Consider the following 23,055-nt stretch of genomic DNA (forward strand, 5'->3'; position numbering starts at 1 on the left):
CTCCAGGGTCAAAGGTTCTGCTGTGTATAAAGGGTTCTCTCCTGGTTCAGGAACATATGAACCTTCTCCCAGGTCTGTCTGCATGGGCTCCTCATCACAGGACTCCTTCTTGGAACAAGCTACAAACAAAAAATGTCTGCAGCTTTACTAACTTTTCAGTAGTTGTTAGTCGCCAATGTTTACCTGTAGGCTGGTCTGTGCTCAAAAACACCTGCAACCAATCAGTGAGGGCCAAGATCAGGGCCTTTTGGGGGCTATAGTAGGGGTCCTGCTCTTCATCGCCTGAAAAACAGGAATTAGAAGACTGGAAATGTTTTATTCCAGTGATTCTCAAACACTAGTGGTACGTGGGCTCCACCTAGTGGTACGCCAAAGAATCAAATAAATATTCAAACACAGTGTTACTGTTCAAACAGTGTATAATGTTACAATGGCCAACAATGTTCAATATACTTGTTAAACAAAACCTCTGCTACTGTATTTTATTGTTTGTCATTATGGTGGTACTTGGAAGTATTTTCTGAGGTGATACTTGGTAAAAAATAAAAATAAAGTTTGAGAACCACTGCTTTATTCCAAGTGCCTGACAGTGAAGGAGGAGAACAAACATACCCATTTCCACATCTCTTGGTGCTCCGTTAGAACAAGCCTTGCACCACGTAGCCAAAGTATGGATGGCAACAAAGTTTGGATGAAACTCACAGTTGGGATTAGTGAGCACGCCTCGCAGTTTGGGGAGCAGCTCAGTCGGACGATCCTTCAAAAAGAAGATTTCAAAACGCTTAGAGAATAGGGATGTGCCCAGGGCTCGAATTTAACCACGGCAACTGCGGCATTTGCCGTAAGCCCTACATTTTTTTTACCAACATCTGCGGCACAAACATGCCGTTTTACTTGTTAATGGACGAGGACTGTAACAATAAACGGTATATAATGATAATTTGTGATAAAATTCCAGACGGTTAGTAATACCGTCTAATTTTTTATATTATCGAAAAACTGTCATTTATTAATGGATTTTAGACAACAGGAAGTCAGGCGCATGTGCAATAGCGTCGTTTGGCTTCATAGTCATTGCGGACCAACGACACAGACTTTGCTCCGGAGATTTCCCCTCGGAGTAAACGGAGCCAAGTGCTTGGTTTAACATCATTTTCCATCGCTTCCCGCCGTGCGTTTAATAGCGCACTGCTGTGTTTAAATGGTGACAGGTCTGGACAATATTGGAGACAGACGCACTTGTTCTCACACTAAAAGTATGCAGCGAAGGAGAAAACTATTTGATGTTTTGCAGCAGGCAATGTGTCGTGAACGTTGTCACAACTTGTTTATAAGGTCTTTACTTTACTTTTCTTTGTTGACTGGGATGTTCACTCCTCCTTTATTTAACTGTTAACTTTATCAGTGTTCAAATAACATCAATACTAGCTAAAATGTTTTGTCATCTCATCGAACTGAGCACAGGCTGGGAAGATTGTGTATTCACTCCTCATTTTGTTGGCCAAACTGTTGTACTGATAGGAAGCGTTGGAGAAGAACAAAGCTTGTTTATTTGACTTTATCTTCATTAGCCGAACTGCTTTGTGTTTTATTTTAATATCAAAAAGTAAACACAATGTTTTTTTTGTGTTTTTTTCACGTCACAAAGGTATTACTTCAAAAACCATTCATGTGACATAGCACATTGTTAATGTGGTATTGTGTATAGTTAATTGCTATATGACATATTTCTGCTGAAACTCTTAATGGATCTGCTCCGATACATCATCTACATGTAAATATAAATATAAATAACCTAAAAAAATAAATAATAATAATTTAAAAAAAATACCCCCCTCTACCAAAATGTAAAAATAGAGATAAAGGCATCATGAAATGACAAAAAGCTGCCAAGTTTATATAATTGATTATCAGCTGATTTTCCTGAAAAAGTATGTGATTGCCATTAAAAGGCATTCATTGGTAATGGCAATCAAAAACACTGATCCCTTCTGACTGACACTGTATTTATTTTTAACCCCACGGCTGGAAAGATAGCAGCTAATTATGTGTCTGCATACACAGTGTGGAGCCGCTACTCTAAGTTAATAATAATCATCCCCATTACGCCAAATTAACTGTATTTCTTAATATCTTAAGTGGACGAGGTTAAACATGTTACACACCGAGAGCAAGCTTGGAGCAGGCATGCTATTAGCTAAGCTCGCTATAAAGAAGCTGTATTCATTCTTAGTTTTATTACAAAAGCTTTTTTTTGACAGTGAATTTATGTAATTAAATTTTTTGCGTTTGAAATTTGTGAACACATTTTTTCACATCCAATTATGCTGACAATTTTACTTTTAAAATAGTTGTTAGAAAAATGTGTGTTTAAAATTTCAGCGTGTAAAAATTCTGTGTATAAAAATTCAGTGTTTTAAAATTCACTGCTTCAAAAATCAAGACCTACTTCTGGTAAATTAAAACTGAAGCAATCGATCCTGTCTCAGAATCAGCTAATGAGGTGTCAAGTTTGAAGTCACTGAGAAATGTCTTGCATAACAGCATGACAAAAGCAGTTATCTGGGCATCATACAACATAATAAACATTTCAATGCGGCTCGCTGGATATTTTCAAACTATAGAAATGATTTGAATTGTTAGAATCTGCACTTTTGAGTGACATACGGGTTACTACTTTAAACTCTGCTTCATGTGGCCAAGGCACGGAGCAGAGTGGGCGGGGATTGTTTAAACAGCAACAAGCCTGAGACACAAGTGTCAGACAAAAGCAGATTACTACAAAAAAGGTTTTCAGAAAAGTGATATTATATCGAATATGTGGATTATTTTTACCCTTTGCGTTTCGCATTTTTGTTATTAACGCTCAATTATAAAGGATGTCGATCACGTAGGTAAACTACGGTAGAGGAGCAACATTCATATATTGTCAATATTTTGTGTTTTATTGTTCATAGTTAATATTGTAAAATTTTCATTCTGTTTTTTCATGTACATTGTGTGTCGTGGTCAGTAAAAAAAAAATGAAAATGTCATTTAGTTTTTGAGATGGTCTGTTACGTTTTAGTCTTTATTTATTTATTTATAAGTCATTATTGTGTGAGTGTTTGTACCATCATGTGATCAGCTGTTATCCTTTTTTGCGGAATTTTTTACACTAATGCACAGCAACCTCCACTGTTTAAAGCAGGGAGATTAGTTTGCTAAGTGTAAAATTGAGCTGCATTTTTAAATTAAATACATTGCTGTTCTAAACGTGTCCACTGGGGACACTGGGGGAATTGGGGGTTATATCACCAAAAATGATTCCCGGGCGCGGCACGGCTACTGCCCACTGCTTCCCTCACCTCCCAGGGGGTGAACAATGGGATGGGTCAAATGCAGAGGACAAATTTCATCACACCTAGTGTGTGTGTGACAATCATTGGTACTTTAACTTTAACTTTAACTTGATGTCACAATAGCAATTTTGTTAGGCAAGCAAATAGTTTATACCAAGCGAGAGGTACACGGTAAAGCGGGGCTGCGACTCCTCCTTTTTCGACCCAACGTAAAACAAACAGGAGTAAAATAAACAATTGGTAACCCCACTTAAAATGCTGCATGAGACACTGCATATTGATATAGTTCTGTAAAAATGATTGTCTTCTGTGCCAATTTAAAGAAAGTGAACAGTGGAAATGACAAATGAGGTAGTTGATACATAGAAGTGTTTTTATTTATGCTTTATTTTGTTTTTGTTCAATCACAGATGGGCTGTGACTTAAAGTGTAATTGCTATGTAGATACACTGAGATTAAGTCTGAGTTCATTGTGTTCTTCATGGTGTATTTGTAACTGCACCAATTTTTTCTTAAGAATTTTCAACAATGACATGATATAATCTAGGATATGATATAATCCAAAAATTATTATTTACATTATACAAAATATTATTCATTATCAATGCCTGCCACGTGTGGATCGCAGAAAGTAATCTGTGTATTCAATTTACTGAAGCAGGAAGTGTTACGCCATAGCCATACCGGGCTAGCAGAGAAATCACTGATACTCACTTTTTTAACCCACAAAGAAGGAGAACAAAACGTTGATTAGGTGGCAGATATATGTTTGCAAGCAAATTTCAAGAAGGATATTTAAAGAGAAATTACATCTTGTGAGACGAAGTCGGCCAACCCCGCAAGCTAGCTCAGCTGTCCTGGCAATGAAATGGGGAAATGCCCGCCACTTCCACTTGAATCAACCGACTACGAGTGGTACCACTGGTTTATAAGGCGTCAAATGGGTTCCACAAATTGTGAGTTCAAATATTAAATTTTTTTCACGTTTAATATGTTTTTTTGCAATTATAATTTTGACAGTACCACAGAAGATATGGCGCCCCCCGCGACCCCGAAGGGAATAAGCGGTAGAAAATGGATGGATGGAAGGTTTATTGATGTTTAAACGCGCTACAAAATAGCCTGTTTTGTACACTGTTGAGGTGTTTCAATGCAAAGTAGAGCGTAAATGTGTTTCTGTATATTATTTATCCAGCAATGGTCATGTGGTGACATAAATTAGGGTATTTTGAGAGGTAATCATTGAAGTCGGACATCACTGAAGGCCTAGGTGGAAAATGAACGGCCCGCCACCGATTATAATACATGTAATAATATTGTCTGTCCTTGTATGTAGAAAATGTATCAATTATCCAAATTTTAAAATAAACAAATATTATTAATAACATATCTAATGCATCATCTTTCTGGTCGCATATCCATATAAAATACACCAATGCACCAAACAAAAATTCCTTTCAACTAAACATTTGAATAATAAGTATAAATATTAAGAGTTGAGGCCTGAATCTTCATAAAACTGTTGCTGATTAATGAAATAAATGACATAGAAGTTGATTTAAAGGCTTTGTGTTAACCAATTCATCTTTACCTTAAAGGGTCCCATGAAAATTCTTTGTGGGTCATAGTCATTGGCGTGGATATTGTCCCAGATGACTGGCGCCCTCTTGAGGACAGAAGACACCTCTTCTATGGACTTTACTGAGATTTTATGGGACACCACCTTTGGACCTAAACGATCACAATTGAAATACATTTCAACAAAGTGAAAATTAAAGTCAAAAGTGTGTCTCTCTCTTTTAGACCAAATCAACTCAATGCAAATGTATAAATCATCTGAAAAGTTGATAAAAGTTGAAGTAGTTCATAATAATCCAGCAAAGCAAACAATTGAACTACTGTAGTTCAACACACCTAACATATTGGTTAAATGTCCACCTATTACAATCTAATCCAATGTACAATGTGTGTTTAATGTGTGAGCATAACTGTACATGAAAATACGATTTTATACTGATACATTGTGGTAAATAGAGTTTGACCTTACCTGTCCACAGCACATCTATTCCTGGTAGCAGCTTGTCTCCCACAGTGTGCAGGTAAGAAGACTGTGATACATTCGGGGTGCAGAAAGCAGCACAGTAATCTAAAGTTTTTAAGATAAAACTTTATAAGTGTAGAACTCTTTGGCTGTATAAATGCGTATGAATCATATTTCAATGACAGTCTGAGGGGATGGTTGTTTTACAAGAGCTGCCTGATGGACCTGCATGGTCTCCTCTCTGACCTGTAGGACAGAAGAGGAAGGTCTCTGGTTCTCCCAAATGCTGGTACACTTCGTTGGTGATGGCCACCTGCGCGTGGGCGAAAGAGCTGAAGGCTTGCTTGTCAGCGGGACACATCTCTGTCTCGATGTCATCAAACAGTAACGAAAAGGAGCTGCAGCCAAAGTCTCTGACCTGGAAAGGAAAAGAAACCAAGGATGGAAATAATAACCCATGTATCTATTGTGAGGATTCAGTCAATTGCGTGCAATTTAATTAGTGAGGAAGCAATTATGATGAAATGAGTGCACTACTTGGATACAACCAGTAGAGATGCTGTTTATTCAGTCTCAAGTATTTAAGATTTAATGACATAAGCAATGGGAAGTTGCACCTATGGCAAGTCTTTAGCACAAAATTACAGTATACCCCCACTATTTTAGTTACATTCCAAGACACCTCAAGAATAAGAAACCCCCCTAAAGAATCCGCGAATGATAATATAAAACATGTAAAAAAAACATGAAAATGCCTATTTTATTCGTATACAACATACCTCCACTTATGACTCAGTTGTACACATTAACAGGCATGCAGTGTTGTACTAACAAAACTGCAGTTAAAATGTATTATATCTTTTCAAAGCATCTTACTGCTAAAAAACGTTGAGTGACTTTACTTGCAGTACAGCGCCTTCTGCTAGATTCATAGCCACAGGACTATATTTTACCCACACATCTCCATCAATCCACTTTCTATTTAATTGACATTAAAAAAAATTACAATTAGGGCTGTAAAAATTTACGCAAAAGAATCCATCATCAATATTAATCTGATAAAAATGAAATTATCTGCAGCACAGAATGATTCAAAACTCCCTGAAACATCCCTGGCAACGCATTTATGGCAAGTAGTATTAGCGTTGTGCATGCATAAATGTTCAGTTTTGGGGCAATGACAAGCTGAAGAAGCAAACAGGTCAAAATAGAAGACGCTAAACAGCATGTTAGTCCTCTCCATGGGAAATTTGAGTAAAAAAAAACTCATGACTAAACAGTCGACCAACGTTAAGCACTTTGCAGAAGTAGTTTTCTTTTCACCAAAGTACTTCCAACTTAAAATAACACATTAATAACACAGAAGGAATAAGAGGATTACATTATTGTGGATAAATATTTGTTTGGAAAAACAGACAGGTTTTTTGTCAACATTAACATGATGTTAAGAGTGATTAAAAAACATGTTAACTACATACAGATTCCTTTCTTTCTTGACTCTCTTTGCTCATGCAAATATACGCAAAAATAATAATATTCAAGGACCTTTATTGTCATTCTAGCACCCAAGAAACACATGAAATGGCACAAATGTAGTACGCGGGGTCTTAGATTTAGCGCAACGGAGTATCCCAAGACCAATAGTACCGTATTTTTCAGACTATAAGTCGCAGTTTTTTTCATAGTTTGGCCGGGGGTGCGACTTATACTCAGGAGCAACTTATGTGTGAAATTATTAACACATTACCGTAAAATATCAAATAATATTATTTAGCTCATTCACGTAAGAGACTAGGCGTATAAGATTTAATCGGATTTAGCGATTAGGAGTGACAGATTGTTTGGTAAATGTATAGCATGTTCTATATGTTATAGTTATTTGAATGACTCTTACCATAATATGTTACGTTAGCATACCAGGCACGTTCTCAGTTGGTTATTTATGCGTCATATAACGTACACTTATTCAGCCTGTTGTTCAGTATTCGTTATTTATTTTAAATTGCCTTTCAAATGTCTATTCTTGGTGTTGGGTTTTATCAAATAAATTTCCCCCCAAAAAATGCGACTTATATTCCAGTGCGACTTGTATATGTTTTTTTCCTTCTTTATTATGCATTTTCGGCCGGTGTGACTTATACTCCGGAGCAACTTATACTCCGAAAAATAAGGTATGTACATAAAGATGTAAATAAAATAGAATATAGATAGGGTATCTTATAAATAGCATATGTTGAATGGAATAGATTATAAATAGAAATAGAATAAATTGCGACCTGTAGTACAAATAGAATGTAAAAACAGTGACAGCAAACCAAACCAAATATAAGCCCAGTTCAGGGCAAGTGATAGAAGTTAATACAGATTAAAAATTAACATCTAATTGTGATTAACTAAAATAGCAACCCTGTGATTGATCTAATTAGAAGTACTATTAACAACAACAAAAGCAAATAAGCGGAGAAGCGAAATCTAAATGGTGAAGAGCTACTATTTTCTGCTCAACACAATGTTGGCATCAAACCAGGCGATTCCACCATCCGAGTAAAAATGGTATTTAAAAAACAACATTAGGTCTGAGAATCTTCTTATGGGCATACAAAGGTTGGCTCTGCCAATTAAAGCAGTTGCCTGAGATGCTGGCTGATCTACTCATAGTGTTTTACCTGCTATGAATAAGTCTTACCTGATCTAGTTTCCTCTTAAGCGCAGTAACTTCTTTGCGGTTGGAGAAAGTAATGTCCAGGCCAGGAGAGATTGCATAGATGAAGTCAATGTTGTGTTGCTTTGCTGCTGATATTAGGGCAATGAGTTGTCCTGCGCAGAAGACAGACAAACATGGACATATATTTCACAGCATCTGGTCTATTGTACAAAACCCAAAACCAGTGAAGTTGGCACATTGTGTAAATCGTAAATAAAAACAGAATACAATTATTTGAAAAATCATTTTCAACTTATATTCAATTGAATAGACTGCAAAGACAAGATACTTCATGTTTGAACTGAAAAACAAATTTTTTTTTTTGCAAATAATCATTAATTAACTTAGAATTTAATGGCAGCAACACATTGCAAAAGAGTTGGCACAGGGGCATTTTTACCACTGTGTTCCTTTTAACATCACTCAGTTGACGTTTGGGAACAAAGGAGACCAATTTTTGAAGCTTTTCAGGTGGAATTCTTTCCCATTCTTGCTTGATGTACAAGTTGTTTAACAGTTCGGGGTCTCCATTGTTGTATTTTACACTTAATTTTCAATGGGAGACAGGTCTGGACTACAGGCAGGCCAGTCTAGTACCCGCACCGCACTCTTTTCCAATGAAATCCACTGTTGTAACACGTGGCTTGGCATTGTCTTGCTGAAATAAGCAGGGGCGTCCATGATAATGTTGCTCGGATGGCAACATATGTTACTCCAAAAGCTGTAAGTACCTTTCAGCATTAATAGTGTCTTCACAGATGTGTAAGTTATCCATGCCTTGGGCACTAATACACCCCCACACCATCACAGATGCTGGCTTTTTAACTTTGCGCCTATAACAATCCGGATGGTTCTTTTCCTCTTTATTCCGGAGGATACAACGTCCACAGTTTCCAAAAACAATTTCAAATGGGGACTTGTCAGACCACAGAACACTTTTCCACTTTGCATCAGTCCATCTTAGATGAGCTCGGGCCCAGCGAAGCCGGCGGCGTTTCTGGGTGATGTTGATAAATGGTTTTCGCTTTGCATAGTAGAGTTTTAACTTGCACTTACAGATGTAGCGACTAACTGTAGTTACTGACAGTGGTTTTCTGAAGTGTTCCTGAGCTCATGTGGTGATATCCTTTACACACTGATGTCACTTTTTGATGCAGTCCAATGTACAAACAAATAACGTTGCCAACGTTAGGTGGAGCATGATTTCCAGGAGATGGTGGTTCATATACCACCACTGAATGATACCAAAATGAGGGACATACCGATCAATATTGGCCGACCTTCATGAAAAAATGTGATCGGAAATCGCAATTGTTTATGAATACCTTTTAAAGCTGATCACAAACGCTGATCTCCTCTGGCTGACACTATTTATTTTCAGTTCCCCCAACTCACAATCTAGCAGCTATTTATGTATACAGCTAAGCTAGCTTTAAACACCAAGAAATAGGTGTTTACCAAAGTTTCAAAAGTGTAGACGGAATAATGGTACAGCAGAAAGTGAGCAAGAATTAACAAGTAGATCAATAAGAGTCTAGAATGGGGATAGAATAACAACTGTTGATGTGTCAGCTTTGCCATGGTCAGACGTACACAACATGCACAGTAAGAGGAGGGCGGCTTGATCCAGAAATGGATGGTGTCGATACAAAGGGTAGTATCAATGTATGAGCGATACTAAAGTGATTCGACACAAACAAATAATTTAAATAAGTAGTTCATAGTAGTGTAAGTTTTTGTTTAGTTATTGTGTACCTTTGACTTTGTATTGCTCCAACAATTGTATGTAATAAAAGAGATTAAGGGTTGTTTAGACATTGTGTTGATATTGTTACACTGTCAATAGCATTCAGCAGAAATTAACTGAAGACATTTACATATAATGTGTAATGTAATCAGTATCAGTATTGGCATCGGTCAATCTCACTCATTGATGGTCTGTATCGGAATTGGCAGCATAAAATTAGTGCTTGAACATTGTTTTATAACACAATCCCGTCGTAGTTGCTTCTATCTGTTAGTGGCTGTGATCAGTAAGGTCAGAATTCACCTTAAACCTTAACACAACAGTTGCTCAATGTAATTGTTTAATTTATATATGCATGTTTCAATATTAAGAGTAATCTTAAAGCGGCAAATTTGATATTATTTTGACATTAAAAGATGTTTTTATTCTGAAGTGACGTTTACCTGAGGTATTGTTGCGCTGCTATCACACTTGGTTTCAATTGACACACAGAAGAGAAGACAAACTTTCCAGCTACATTTACAGCTATCCAATTCTTTCATATAGCATGCAGCCAACGAGATAAAGTACTTTGTTACATACATCTACAGTACAGGCCAAAAGTTTGGACACACCTTCTCATTTAATGCGTTTTCTTTATTTTAATTTCTATTTACATTGTAGATTGTCACTGAAGGCATCAAAACTATGAATGAACACGTGGAGTTATGTACTTAACAAAAAAAGGTTAAATAACTGAAAACATGTTTTATATTCTAGTTTCTTCAAAATAGCCACCCTTTGCCCTGATTACTTGGGGACGGCGTGGCACGGTTGGGAGAGTGGCCGTGCCAGCAACCTGCGGGTTCCTGGTTCAATCCCCACCTTCTACCAACTTCGTCATGTTCGTTGTGTCCTTGAGCAAGACACTTCACCCTTGCTCCTGATGGGTCGTGGTTAGCGCCTTGCATGGCAGCTCCCGCCATCACTGTGTGTGAATGGGTGAATGCGGAAATAGTGTCAAAGCGCTTTGAGTACCTTGAAGGTAGAAAAGCGCTATACAAGTATAACCCATTTACCATTTACTTTTTCGCACACTCTTGGCATTCTCTCGATGAGCTTCAAGAGGTAGTCACCTGAAATGATTTTCACTACACAAGTGTGCTTGAAGGTCATCGAGAGAATGCCAAGAGTGTGAAAAACAGTAATCAGAGCAAAGGGTGGCTATTTTGAAGAAAATAGAATATAAAACATGTTTTCAGTTTTTCACCTTTTTTGTTAAGTACATAACTCCACATGTGTTCATTCATAGTTTTGATGCCTTCAGTGACAATCTACAATGTAAATAGTCATGAAAATAAAGAAAACACATTGAATGAGAAGGTGTGTCCAAACTTTTGGCCTGTACTGTATATATATATATATATATATATATATATATATATATATATATATATATATATATATGAGAAGGTGTGTCCAAACTTTTGGCCTGTACTGTACATTTTATGACGTTGTGTTATGCTTACATGCATGTCAAATTTGTGTATTTATTTAGCTAATACTGTGGTGTTTCACGGTGGATTCGAAGATTTGAATACATCTGTTGCAAAAAAAACGCTACTTGTATCTGTACGTGCTTGGCGGGAGTTACACTCAATATCAACAACTGAATCCCACTAACAAGGAGAAAAGAGCTTTTTGAGTACTCAGCAGGTGGATAAAGGATCTTTAAATTTGCATACTAGTGGATTGGTTTAAACTCTGCATGTTATTGTCTTTTTTTAATCTATTTAGTTTTCTTTATGACCACAACCTGGCACTTAAGGGATCAAAGTTGAAATAAACAGAGTTTGGATTGCGGCTCTAACAACCATGATGACCTACAAGATGATACAGTAAATCCACCCATGTATCTAAATAACAAAACGGCCACACTTTACTGTGACTGCTTAGCGATAAGAAGTCTTGGTTTTATACCTCAGCAGTATAAGTTTCAGATATCATCATGATGGACTTGAAATAACCGTCTAGCTAAGACAGATTTTAGCTTATGTTGTCAAATGTAACAAATATTTTTTGGGTTAAGTTGAAATACTACAGATAGGGATTTGGTACTTTTATAGGCAGCGAATTCGGTCGATACTACTCACAAGTGTTACTATATCCAAGTTATTGTGCAGATATATGGGGAAATAACTACAAAGGTACACTAATTCACTTACCATGTTACAAAAAAGAAAGATCAGTCAGAAAATTGTTTTAATAATTCCACAACAAATCATTCTATTTTAATAATTATTGTGTTTGAAAAATATTTGACAATTATTTAATTCATTTTAATCTATTTTTTTTAATTAATGTTCTTCCTGTCACTGTGAATATTGGTCTGTGACCAAGACCACTTTGAAAGCCAAAAGAAGTCATGAGAAACCTTCTGTGGCACATTATCGTGACAAAGACAACAACAACATATGTACTACTATGTGTGTCATACAGCACTAAAACACTAAAGTGGTTTAGCTGACACAGCAAGGTGCAACACTCACCTGCCTCCTCAGGGCAGTAAAGATCTCGCCAGTACATCCGGTGTTTGTAGTCATCTTTAGGGGCGTACAGATACGTGTTCAAACCCCATTTTTGTTCCCTAAAAAAGCCAGAAACACACTGATTATATCAAATCACTTCACAGAGCAATAGTTTAAAAAGTGGGAAATAAGTTAAAAAGAATCTGATACCAAACTAAAAGAGAGGACCTAAAATGGAACCTTGAGGAACTTTACTAGTGTAACTAAAGAAGTTGAACAGATGACTACTGACTGCATCTGAAGTAAACAAGCTACAACAATACCTTAGTCACACAAAACACATTACAAGAAAATGTGCAACTGCCAAAGAGGAGAAGACTTAAAAGGAGTGCTGAACGCCTTAGTTATGTAAATCACAAGTTTGAACCCAAGTGTTCTTCATGCGAGTAAGATTAAAATGTCTGAAAGGATCTGCCAATGTGTTCCCAGTGGTCCAAGTTCCTCCAACAAGAGCACTCTAGTGGTTTTAGGAATTTGTTGCAAAAATATCGGTTAAAATTTGAACTGAACTTCGGAGGCCGATATGGTGTCATTCCTGGGCCATATTTAGCCCCCTGGCCCTAGGGTGTTGTTTTCCACATTCTCCATTTTGCTGCAATGCCCTGTCTTTGTGTTACCCTCAGTCTCCTCTTGGATAAAACTATGTTTTACAACACACCTCATTCTCCTCCATTGTTGTTGTTAGCGTTTTACATTCTAACTTATCAGATGTGTTCAAAGTCTCATGTTTTTTTTTTTTGCCCTATTATTTAGAAGTGGAAAATCAACCAGACAAAACAAGAGGACAATTTCATACCGTATTTTTCGGACTAAAAAGCGCAATTAAAATCCTTAAACTTTCTCAAAACTCGACAGGGCGCCTTATAACCCGGTGCGCCTAATGTATGGAATCATTTTGGTTGTGTTTACCGACCTCAAAGCTATTTTATTTGGTACATGGTGTAATGATAAGTGTGACCAGTAGATGGCAGTCACACAAAAGAGATACGTGTAGACTGCAATATGACTCAAGAAGACAACAACAACTTTTTATATGTTTCATTGAAAATATAGAACATTACACACGGCATTCAAAAATCTATCAAAACGTTTTAGTATGACTTTGGTAAGCTATGAAGCCGCACCGCTTGATGGATTTTACTGTGCTTCAACATACGAGTATTATTATGCTGTGTGTATAAGGTAAGATATATTATCTGGCATATGGTTTCGCAATATTATGCAAAAGCAACTTTTCTTACCTTCTGGTACCTGCTGATCTGTATTTGGGAGCTGCATAAGTCCTGAAAATTTGCGCGGTTCCGCCTTTGTAGTCCGTGGTGACACCGTAGTCGATAAGCTTCTTCTTTTTCTCTATCTTCTTGTTATGGGACATTCATCCTCCGCTGTTGCCATTTCTAATATAAAGTAGTGTAAAGTTCTTACTTATATCTGTCAGTAAACTCGCCACGAAAACGCTAAAACATACCGGTGTAGTGAGTGTACATTATTCACCCAAGGAACTTTAGTTATTAAAGAGTTCCGGTCGGACGTTTTTTCACGGGACACATTACCGGCGTTGTTGTTGCAATAGTGAGCCACGGATGAGGAGATGCTGCTCCGTTATTGATTGAATGTCTGAATGTCTGAATGTCATTAAAACAGTTAGCTCCATCTTTTGACACTTCTTCCACTGCCGTCCTTGCACGCTACACCGCTACAACAAGGATGACGGGGAAAAGACGCTGCTGAAAGTGAGCCACGTAAATAAGACCGCCCACAAAATGGTGCATCCTGAAGCGATTGTCAGAAAGCGGCTTGAAGATGATCTGTAAAACATAATCTATGCAACTTTTTGACCAAAGAACCACCATTACATGTTATGTAGACCACAAAGAAGTGTTTTCGATTGAGAAAAAAATGATAATAATATGACCCCTTTAATGCGCCGTATAATCCGGTGCGCCTTTTATATGAAAATAGACCTGACTGACACGCTCATCGGCAGTGCGCCTTATAATCCGGTGCGCCCTATGGTCCGGAAAATACAGTAAATTATAAAGGAACATCAATTTCCTGTCGACAAAAACAACACACAAGCACCAGATAACTGTTCTCACTGTAACATGCACCCAATAATTTGTTTTACACCCTGTTAACCCAGTATAAAGTACAGGGAAAAGTCAGTAGTGTCCATAACAGCATTTAGGACACTACAAAACATTGCTTGTTAAGTATATCCATCCATCCATTTTCTACCGCTTGTTCCCTTTGGGGTCGCTGGAGCCTATCTCAGCTACAATCGGGCGGAAGGTAGGGTTACACCCTGGACAAGTCGCCACCTCATCGCAGGGCCAATTGTTAAGTATATTCTCACAAATATTTTATCACGCTTACCTGCACCCACACACCCATGCCTTTAAGAATATATCTATTTGTAGAAAGGATGTTATAACGCAGTGAGGCTTTGTTGGTTAAATCAAGTAAATAAAACAATATATTACCCAAACGCCCTTTTTTTGGTGACGAACGATGTAAAGTTTTTTTATTTCTTCATTAAGAATGACATAAAATGAATGCACAAAGGCTGTGTGTGTGCCCTTTAACTAGATAGTGAACTATGAGTAATTACATGACGAATAGAATAAAACTAAATGTACAGCACTGTACAAGATAGGCCTGTGTTTAGCATTGTATTTGTGGTAAGCCGCAAAAATTAATTTGGACCGGCACAAATTCAGAGTGATTTAGCGCTACTTGTTCACCCTTACACATATTACGATTGACTGTGAATATAGCTGGTTGTTAAAACTCCATTTAGTAGGTGGGTGGCCTGATCCCAGACATCTGGGATCAATTCCAAGTTGATTGCTATGTACAAAAGATACGTGCTTGGATTTGTATGTGCGGACACTAATACATCTGATACAACTCTTGTGACATGAGGCCCCTGGTCTGCCAGAGAATTAGAAAACAGAGCAGGAGAGATCAGTGTTACCAACTTCAGTAAAGAGCCTTCAAGATAGTCTTGATCAAAAAGCGACAAATCTAGCAAAGAGACTTTTGGAGACTGCCAAAGTACACGCTGCTCTTCTCAACAAGCACTGAGTGCTAATATGGCTCCCTCCCCCTTCTGAAAAGCACTCAGTTGTTTCTGACATTAAAAATAATAACAAAATGTAGCGACAGAAGAAGCAATCTAAACTTCTTTGTCACCCACACTAGTGTCTATCACAATTAAATGAAAATGTGTCATGGTGATTTCTGCAAATAAGACGATAACATCATTGCAACATCCCCTCATTTGAGTAAATACACTGTTTTAAATTGTACCATGGGCTTATAAAAAAACAAAACAAGCTGGCCCTGGCGCACACTTTGGAGATCCCTGGTTTAAACAAACCTCTGGTAATGCCCGGCAACAGTTAATAGAGGAACGTGTGGGTCACGTACCTTTTAAAAAGCTCTGTTCTTTGCTCCATAGTCCATGGCCGCCCATAAAATCCTGCAACAAGCAAAGGTCGAATGAAAAGTTGCTTACCAATAAACCAAATTGTGGGGTGCTGGCACACCTGAAGTTGCTTGTATCCAGAGAGAAAAGAAAAGATAAAGGAGCTGGATTGACAGCCTCAGCCTGCTTCTACCATTCCTTCCAAAAATCTACGGGAATGGCATCAACAACTTGTCGTTGTGAACATTTTTATGCAAAAAGATCAAACAACTATCTTCTCCACACAACGAACACAGAAATGCCTTGTATGGATCATTAGCAGGGAAGTGTTGTGTACTATGGGGGGTGGTTTCATTTGCAATCTGGGAACACCTTTACAAAATGAACATCTTGCAGGCATACGCAGAAAGTAAGCATGCATAACCAATATGTATTATCTAGACCACAAAAAGTGTTTTCAATGTTGAATAAAACATTTTTTAAAGTAAATGGTAAATGCGGTATGACCCATCAGGAGCGAGGATGAAGTGTCTTAGGTCCCCCTTAAATGTAATGTCATTATTTTAAAAACATTTTTTAAAACGTGTTCATATGTTTTATTTAAAGGGGACCTATTATGTAAAACCAACTTTTCTTACCTATAGGTACTTGTTTTTGTGTATTTAGGACTTGCATAAGTCCCGAAAAACTTACATCAAACCATGGAGGCATGATGGAGATATTAATAAAACAATCTTGTCTTTTTTCATACTTCCTCCAAACAAGCGTTTGGAATCTGCCCAATATGTGACGTTTTTCCCCAAGGATTGAAAATGGAAAAAGATGGGGGGAAAATAATTGTCTTGTTTTAGTATGTTTTTTGTTTGAGGACAAACATGACACAAACCCTCCCACATGTTAGAAAGCCCACTGTTTAATGTGATGAGAGTATTTGGTGAACATCGTTTTGTCCTACTAATTTTGGCCGTTCTTGAACTCACCATAGTGTGGACTGTGACGCAACAGTTTGTTTACATGTAAAATCTTCCACTCCTTTTTTGTCTCATTTTGTCCACCAAAAGTTTCATGCTGTGCGTGAATGCACAAATGTGAGCTTTGTTGATGTTATTGACTTGTTGGAGTGCTAATCAGGCATATTTGGTCAGTGCATGACTGCAAGCTAATCAATGTTAACAAGCTATTTAGGCTAGCTGTATGTACATATTGCATCATTTGCCTCATTTGTAGGTATATTTGAGCTCCTTTAATATCCTTTACTTTTATCCTCTTTGTATGTAATTTAGTTTTGCATGTCTCATGACACAGTATCTGTATGTAATATTGGCTGCATTTCTCATAGTTGTTTGTGTGCCATGTTGTTCCAGACCACAGCAAACATTACCTACTGTAGCTTGCCAAAGATTGTAATACATCTATTAAAAGAAGACAGCCTGCCGTTTCCTTTAACTTGGACACACAGCAAGTCATTTCCAGGAGTTATCTCAACTTCTGAGTAGCCTCTGATTTACTAATGGTTTCTAATGTTGTAAAAATATGTAGAATAAATATTACATTTCAACATTTCTGTCAACGAAGATTTGCTTTAGCCTGCAATACATAGTCATTTTGATAGTAGGCTATTATAGCTAATATAGACACTTACGTCATGTGTTGCCTTCATTATAAGACTTATACACGGCTTTTCATTGTTTGCGGCTGCAGACAGATTTGTTTTGGGTATTTTTGGAACAATATGGCTCTTTCAACATTTTGGGTGGCCGACCCCTGACCTAAGGTGATATGGCCTAAAAATAAAATCTCAGATTTTTTCACAAAACATTAGATTTTTTCTAAAATGTTTTCCTACTTAAAAAAAAAAAACTATGAATATTTGTATTCATAGTTTGTTTGTTTTTTTATACAATGATAATTCAAAACACGTTTTGCTTTTATTTGATTGAAAAAAACATAGTTGTTTGAAATTAAACTGCATACTCTTAGCAAAAATCGAATTTGTGTAATGTTCTTTTTAGACCAAATATAAATGCAATCATTTTCAAAGAACTATATTAAGAGCTTCCTCTGGCAGGCAATAGCTAGGTCTTGAATAAATGTTCTTTTAGACCAATTATAAATGCAATCATTTTGGAAGAATATACTATATTAAGAGCTTCTTCTGGCAGGCAATAGTTAGGTCTTGAATAAATGTTCTTTTAGACCAAATATAAATGCAATCATTTTCGAAGAATATACTATATTAAGAGCTTCCTCTGGCAGGCAATAGTTAGGTCTTGAATAAAATACTTCTGTAAACAAAAATTTTGCATTGTACATTACATGCAAATAAATACTAATCTCCGACACTGACATGAATAAAGTGCAAACTTAACACCTGTCTTTAATTAAATATTTCTGTAAACAAAAATGTAGCATTGCATGCAAATAAACTAACTCCAATAAATCAAAAAAGATACCAATAATCAATAAATAGTAATAAAAATCAGTCAAATCAATTAAGTGCACATTTAAAACTTGACTGTAGTTTAATTATAAGTGAATAAACATAGGCTTTTCCATGAGGTACCCTGGGCTCCTCTTGTTAGTGTGTACTGATGTTAAAGACAATGTCATTTCATAGCACATGTAATATTTCACTATATTGATGAGTAAGTGTGTTATAATTCCACAAAAGTTTTGCAGCAGCACACGCGTGTACGAGCTGTCTGGTTTGGATGTACAGAATGACTTCTTTAGTAATTGCTCTGTGCATCGTTCTCCTTTCTCACCATACATGGTACCTTGTGTAAATGATTCCACCACATGAAGCTGCTTTTTAGCAGGAGTTTGTTGTTGTTGCGGTCTTTTTCGCCTCATGTTTCATTCAGATGCTGGAATAAGTTTGTTGTGCTGTTGCCAATTTTAAAGAAGTTTAGCAGCGGGCAGTCACTTGTTCCACGCCTGTTGCCGCAATTCTAAAGCACTGACAACTTTTTCTTTCCTTTTGAACAAACGTCTCGCTCTCGTTAGCATTAGCCATGTTTTGCTAGGCTTGTGTCACTCTGCTAAGGAAGTAAGGGTGTGGACACGGGATACAGATGCTCATGGTAGCAGACATAGAGGAAAAAAACAGATATTTTATTTTTTCAATTGTATGCAACAAAAAACTTGACTACCGTATTTTTCAAACTATAAGGCGCACTTAAAATCCTTTCATTTCCTCAAAACTCGACAGTGCGCCTTATAACCCGATGCGCCTAATGTACGGAATAATTATGTTTGTGCTTACCGACCTTGAAGCCGGACATGGTGAAATGATAAATGTGACCGTTATCAAGGTAATGCAACATTGTTTCTGGGCGGTCTTATTTACGTGGCTCACTAGTGCAACAACAACGCCGGAAATGTGTCCTGTGAAAAAAAACGTCCGACCGGAACTCTCTAATAACTTTAAGTTCCTTGGGTGAATAATGTAAACACACTACGCTCACCAGCACATTCATGGCAAGTTTACTGACAGATATAAGTAAGAACTTTACACTACTTTATACAAACCCCGTTTCCATATGAGTTGGGAAATTGTGTTGGATGTAAATATAAACGGAATACAATGATTTGCAAATCCTTTTCAGCTTATATTCAATTGAATATGCTACAAAGACAACATATTTGATGTTCAAACACAAAAACTGTATTTATTTTTTTGCAAATTATAATTAACTTAGAATTTCATGGCTGTAACACGTGCCAAAGTAGTAGGGAAAGGGCATGTTCACCACTGTGTTACATCACCTTTTCTTTTAACAACACTCAATAAACGATTGGGAACTGAGGAAACTAATTGTTGAAGCTTTGAAAGTGGAATTATTTCCCATTCTTGTTTTATGTAGAGCTTCAGTCGTTCAACAGTCCGGGGTCTCCGCTGTCGTATTTTACGCTTCATAATGCGCCACACATTTTTGATGGGAGACATGTCTGGACTGCAGGCGAGCCAGGAAAGTACCCGCACTCTTTTTTTACGAAGCCACGCTGTTGTATCATGTGCTGAATGTGGCTTGGCATTGTCTTGCTGAAATAAGCAGGGGCGTCCATGAAAAAGACGGCGCTTAGATGGCAGCATATGTTGTTCCAAAACCTGTATGTACCTTTCAGCATTAATGGTGCCTTCACAGAGGTGTAAGTTACCCATGCCTTGGGCACTAATGCACCCCCATACCATCACAGATGCTGGCTTTTGAACTTTGTGTCGATAACAGTCTGGATGGTTTGCTTCCCCTTTGGTCCGGATGACACGATGTCGAATATTTATGTGGTGTGTGGTCTGACGAGTCGACAGAACACTTTTCCACTTTGCATGAGTCCATCTTAGATGATCTCGGGCCCAGAGAAGCCGGCGGCGTTTCTGGATGTTGTTGATAAACGGCTTTCGCTTTGCATAGTAGAGCTTTAACTTGCACTTACAGATGTAGCGACAAACTGTATTTAGTGACAGTGGTTTTCGAAAGTGTTGCTGAGCCCATGTGGTGATTTCCTTTTGATGTCGGTTTTTGATACAGTGCCGTCTGAGGGATCGAAGGTCACGGTCGTTCAATGTTGGTTTCCGGCCTTGCCGCTCACGTGGAGTGATTTCTCCAGATTCTCTGTTAGCCCCGTTAGATTCTCTGAACCTTTTGATGATATTATGGACCGTAGATGTTGAAATCCCTAAATTTCTTGCAATTGCACTTTGAGAAACGTTGTTCTTAAACTGTTTGACTATTTGCTCACGCAGTTGTGGACAAAGGGGTGTACCTCGCCCCATCCTTTCTTGTGAAAGACTGAGCATTTTTTGGGAAGTTGTTTTTATACCCAATCATGGCACCCACCTGTTCCCAATTTGCCTGTTCACCTGTGGGATGTTTCAAATAGGTGTTTGATGAGCATTCTTCTATGGGGGAAAAATAAGTTGGCGGCTGTTTACCGTAGTTGCGAGACCTAAACTTTATGAAAATGAAGTTTAGGTTTGTTGTGGCTCAATATTGGTCCATATATAAGGCGCACCGGATTATAAGGCGCACTGTCAGCTTTTGAGAAAATTGGGAGGTTTTTAGGTGCGCCTTATAGTGCGGAAAATACGGTAATTCAACCTGAAAAGCTTCAAAAATTGGTCTCCTCAGTTTCCAAACGTTTACTGGGTGTTGTTAAAAGGAAAAGCCATGAAACACAGTGGTAAAAATGCCCTTGTGCCAACGTTTTTGCAATGTGCTGCTGCCATTAAATTCTAAGTTAATGATTATGTATTTCAGTTATAGGAGTTAAATGGTGGAACAAGCTCAGTGATGAGCTGAAGACATGCACTCCTTTGTTAAGGTTTAAGAAAACATTGAAAGGTGAAATAATTGAAAATTATAAAATATAGTAACAATTACTTTCATCCCATTGATTTTGATTTTTTTACGTTGATGTTCCAGGTAATCTTATTTTCAGTGAAGGTTTAGGATAGGCAAATATAAGCTTTGGCTTCAGCTAGTGATGGGTTGATGAGGCCTCATGAAGCGTTTCGACACATTGCAAAACTGTATTGATACTGTGTCGATACTGTGTCACTAAATACTGACATCTGCTGGACATTAAAATCCCTACAGGCAACCTATGGACCGACTCAACTGACACTGATTTTATGACCAGTACAGTGGTTCTCAAATGGGGGTACGCGTACCCCTGGGGGTACTTGAAGGTATGCCAAGGGGTACGTGAGATTTTTAAAAAATATTCTAAAAATAGCAACAATTCAAAAATCCTTTATAAATATATTTATTGAATAATACTTCAACAAAATATGACTGTAAGTTCATAAACTCCGTGAAGCACAAGCTCAGGTTTGTCACTAAAATGTCTGTCAAAAAGAACTGTGAAAAGAAATGCAACAATGCAATATTCAGTGTTGACAGCTAGATTTTTTGTGGACATGTTCCATAAATATTGATGTTAAAGATTTTTTTTTTTTGTGAATAAATGTTTAGAATTAAGTTCATGAATCCAGATGGAGCTCTAATACAATCCCCAAAGAGGGCACTTTAAGTTGATTATTACTTCTAGGTGTAGAAATCTTTATTTATAATTGAATCACTTGTTTATTTTTCAACAAGTTTTTAGCTATTTTTATATCTTTTTTTCCAAATAGTTCAAGAAAGACCACTACAAATGAGCAATATTTTGCACTGTTATACAATTTAATAAATCAGAAACTGATGACATAGTGCTGTATTTTACTTCATCTTTTTTTTTTCAACCAAAAATGCTTTGCTCTGATGAGGGGGTACTTGAATTTAAAAAAAATTCACAGGGGGTACATTGCTGAAAAAAGGTTGAGAACCACTGACCTAGTATATACAATAATATAAACCAAGTCATTGTATTTCATTTAGGATTATTTCATAACTTCATTTAAATAAAAATATATTTTTTGTCTTTTTTAGATACAGTCAATAAATAATGTGAACATGTATCATAACATGGAAATCTAAGAGAACGTGTTGTGAATGAGGATGCTTGTGGACCTGGAAATTATTTTAATTTTTTTTTTTACACGTTTTTATTAAAAAAACAAAACAGTTTTTCCAACGTATTCAATTTTAGACGCTTTCTCTTCTTAGTTATTATTTCTCCGGCTGTAGAAAAGAGCCGCTCACAGGGCACAGAGGAGGCGTCAGTGCGACACAGTTCGCGTATCGGTCACGTGACCAAAACAGCTCATGATCGGTCACGTGACTTTCTAAAAGCGGTACGCGCACCGACACAGGGTTTCGCTCTATGAGCTCGACGCATGCGCCGATGCATCGGTGTTGCCGGACCCATCACTAGCTTCAGCCTATTCCTTTTTCGGTCATGCTTTTTCTTTTCTTTTCCTTTTGTGTGTAAATGTGTAAATGTAAATGTTTTACCTGTATTTTTATATACAGGTAAAAGCCAGTAAATTGGAATATTTTGGAAAAACTTGATTTATTTCAGTAATTGCATTCAAAAGGTGTAACTTGTACATTATATTTATTCATTGCACACAGACTGATGCATTCACATGTTTATTTCATTTAATTTTGATGATTTGAAATGGCAACAAATGAAAATCCAAAATTCCGTGTGTCACAAAATTAGAATATTACTTAAGGCTTATACAAAAAAGGGATTTTTAGAAATGTTGGCCAACTGAAAAGTATGAAAATGAAAAATATGAGCATGTACAATACTCAATACTTGGTTGGAGCTCCTT

The 23,055-nt window shown here is 37.2% G+C and overlaps 1 protein-coding gene across 1 annotated transcript in view; it reads right to left on the reverse strand.

Annotated features, from left to right (window-relative positions):
* Window positions 1-23,055, reverse strand: part of ogal (O-GlcNAcase like) — a 31,568-nt gene that overhangs the window by 5,970 nt on the left and 2,543 nt on the right. Inside the window, exons 3-11 of the mRNA XM_061988331.2 lie at window positions 15,833-15,884; window positions 12,362-12,459; window positions 8,069-8,199; window positions 5,629-5,800; window positions 5,389-5,487; window positions 4,933-5,072; window positions 613-757; window positions 184-282; window positions 1-119 (exon numbers count right to left, since the gene is read on the reverse strand). The exon at window positions 1-119 is cut by the window's left edge and continues 111 nt beyond it. Of these exons, the coding sequence (XP_061844315.1) occupies window positions 1-119; window positions 184-282; window positions 613-757; window positions 4,933-5,072; window positions 5,389-5,487; window positions 5,629-5,800; window positions 8,069-8,199; window positions 12,362-12,459; window positions 15,833-15,884 (1,055 nt within the window). The remainder of the gene's footprint in view (window positions 120-183; window positions 283-612; window positions 758-4,932; window positions 5,073-5,388; window positions 5,488-5,628; window positions 5,801-8,068; window positions 8,200-12,361; window positions 12,460-15,832; window positions 15,885-23,055) is intronic.

Source organism: Nerophis lumbriciformis, linkage group LG27, assembly GCF_033978685.3.
Source record: "Nerophis lumbriciformis linkage group LG27, RoL_Nlum_v2.1, whole genome shotgun sequence".
In the NCBI taxonomy this organism is placed as follows: Eukaryota; Metazoa; Chordata; class Actinopteri; order Syngnathiformes; family Syngnathidae; genus Nerophis; species Nerophis lumbriciformis.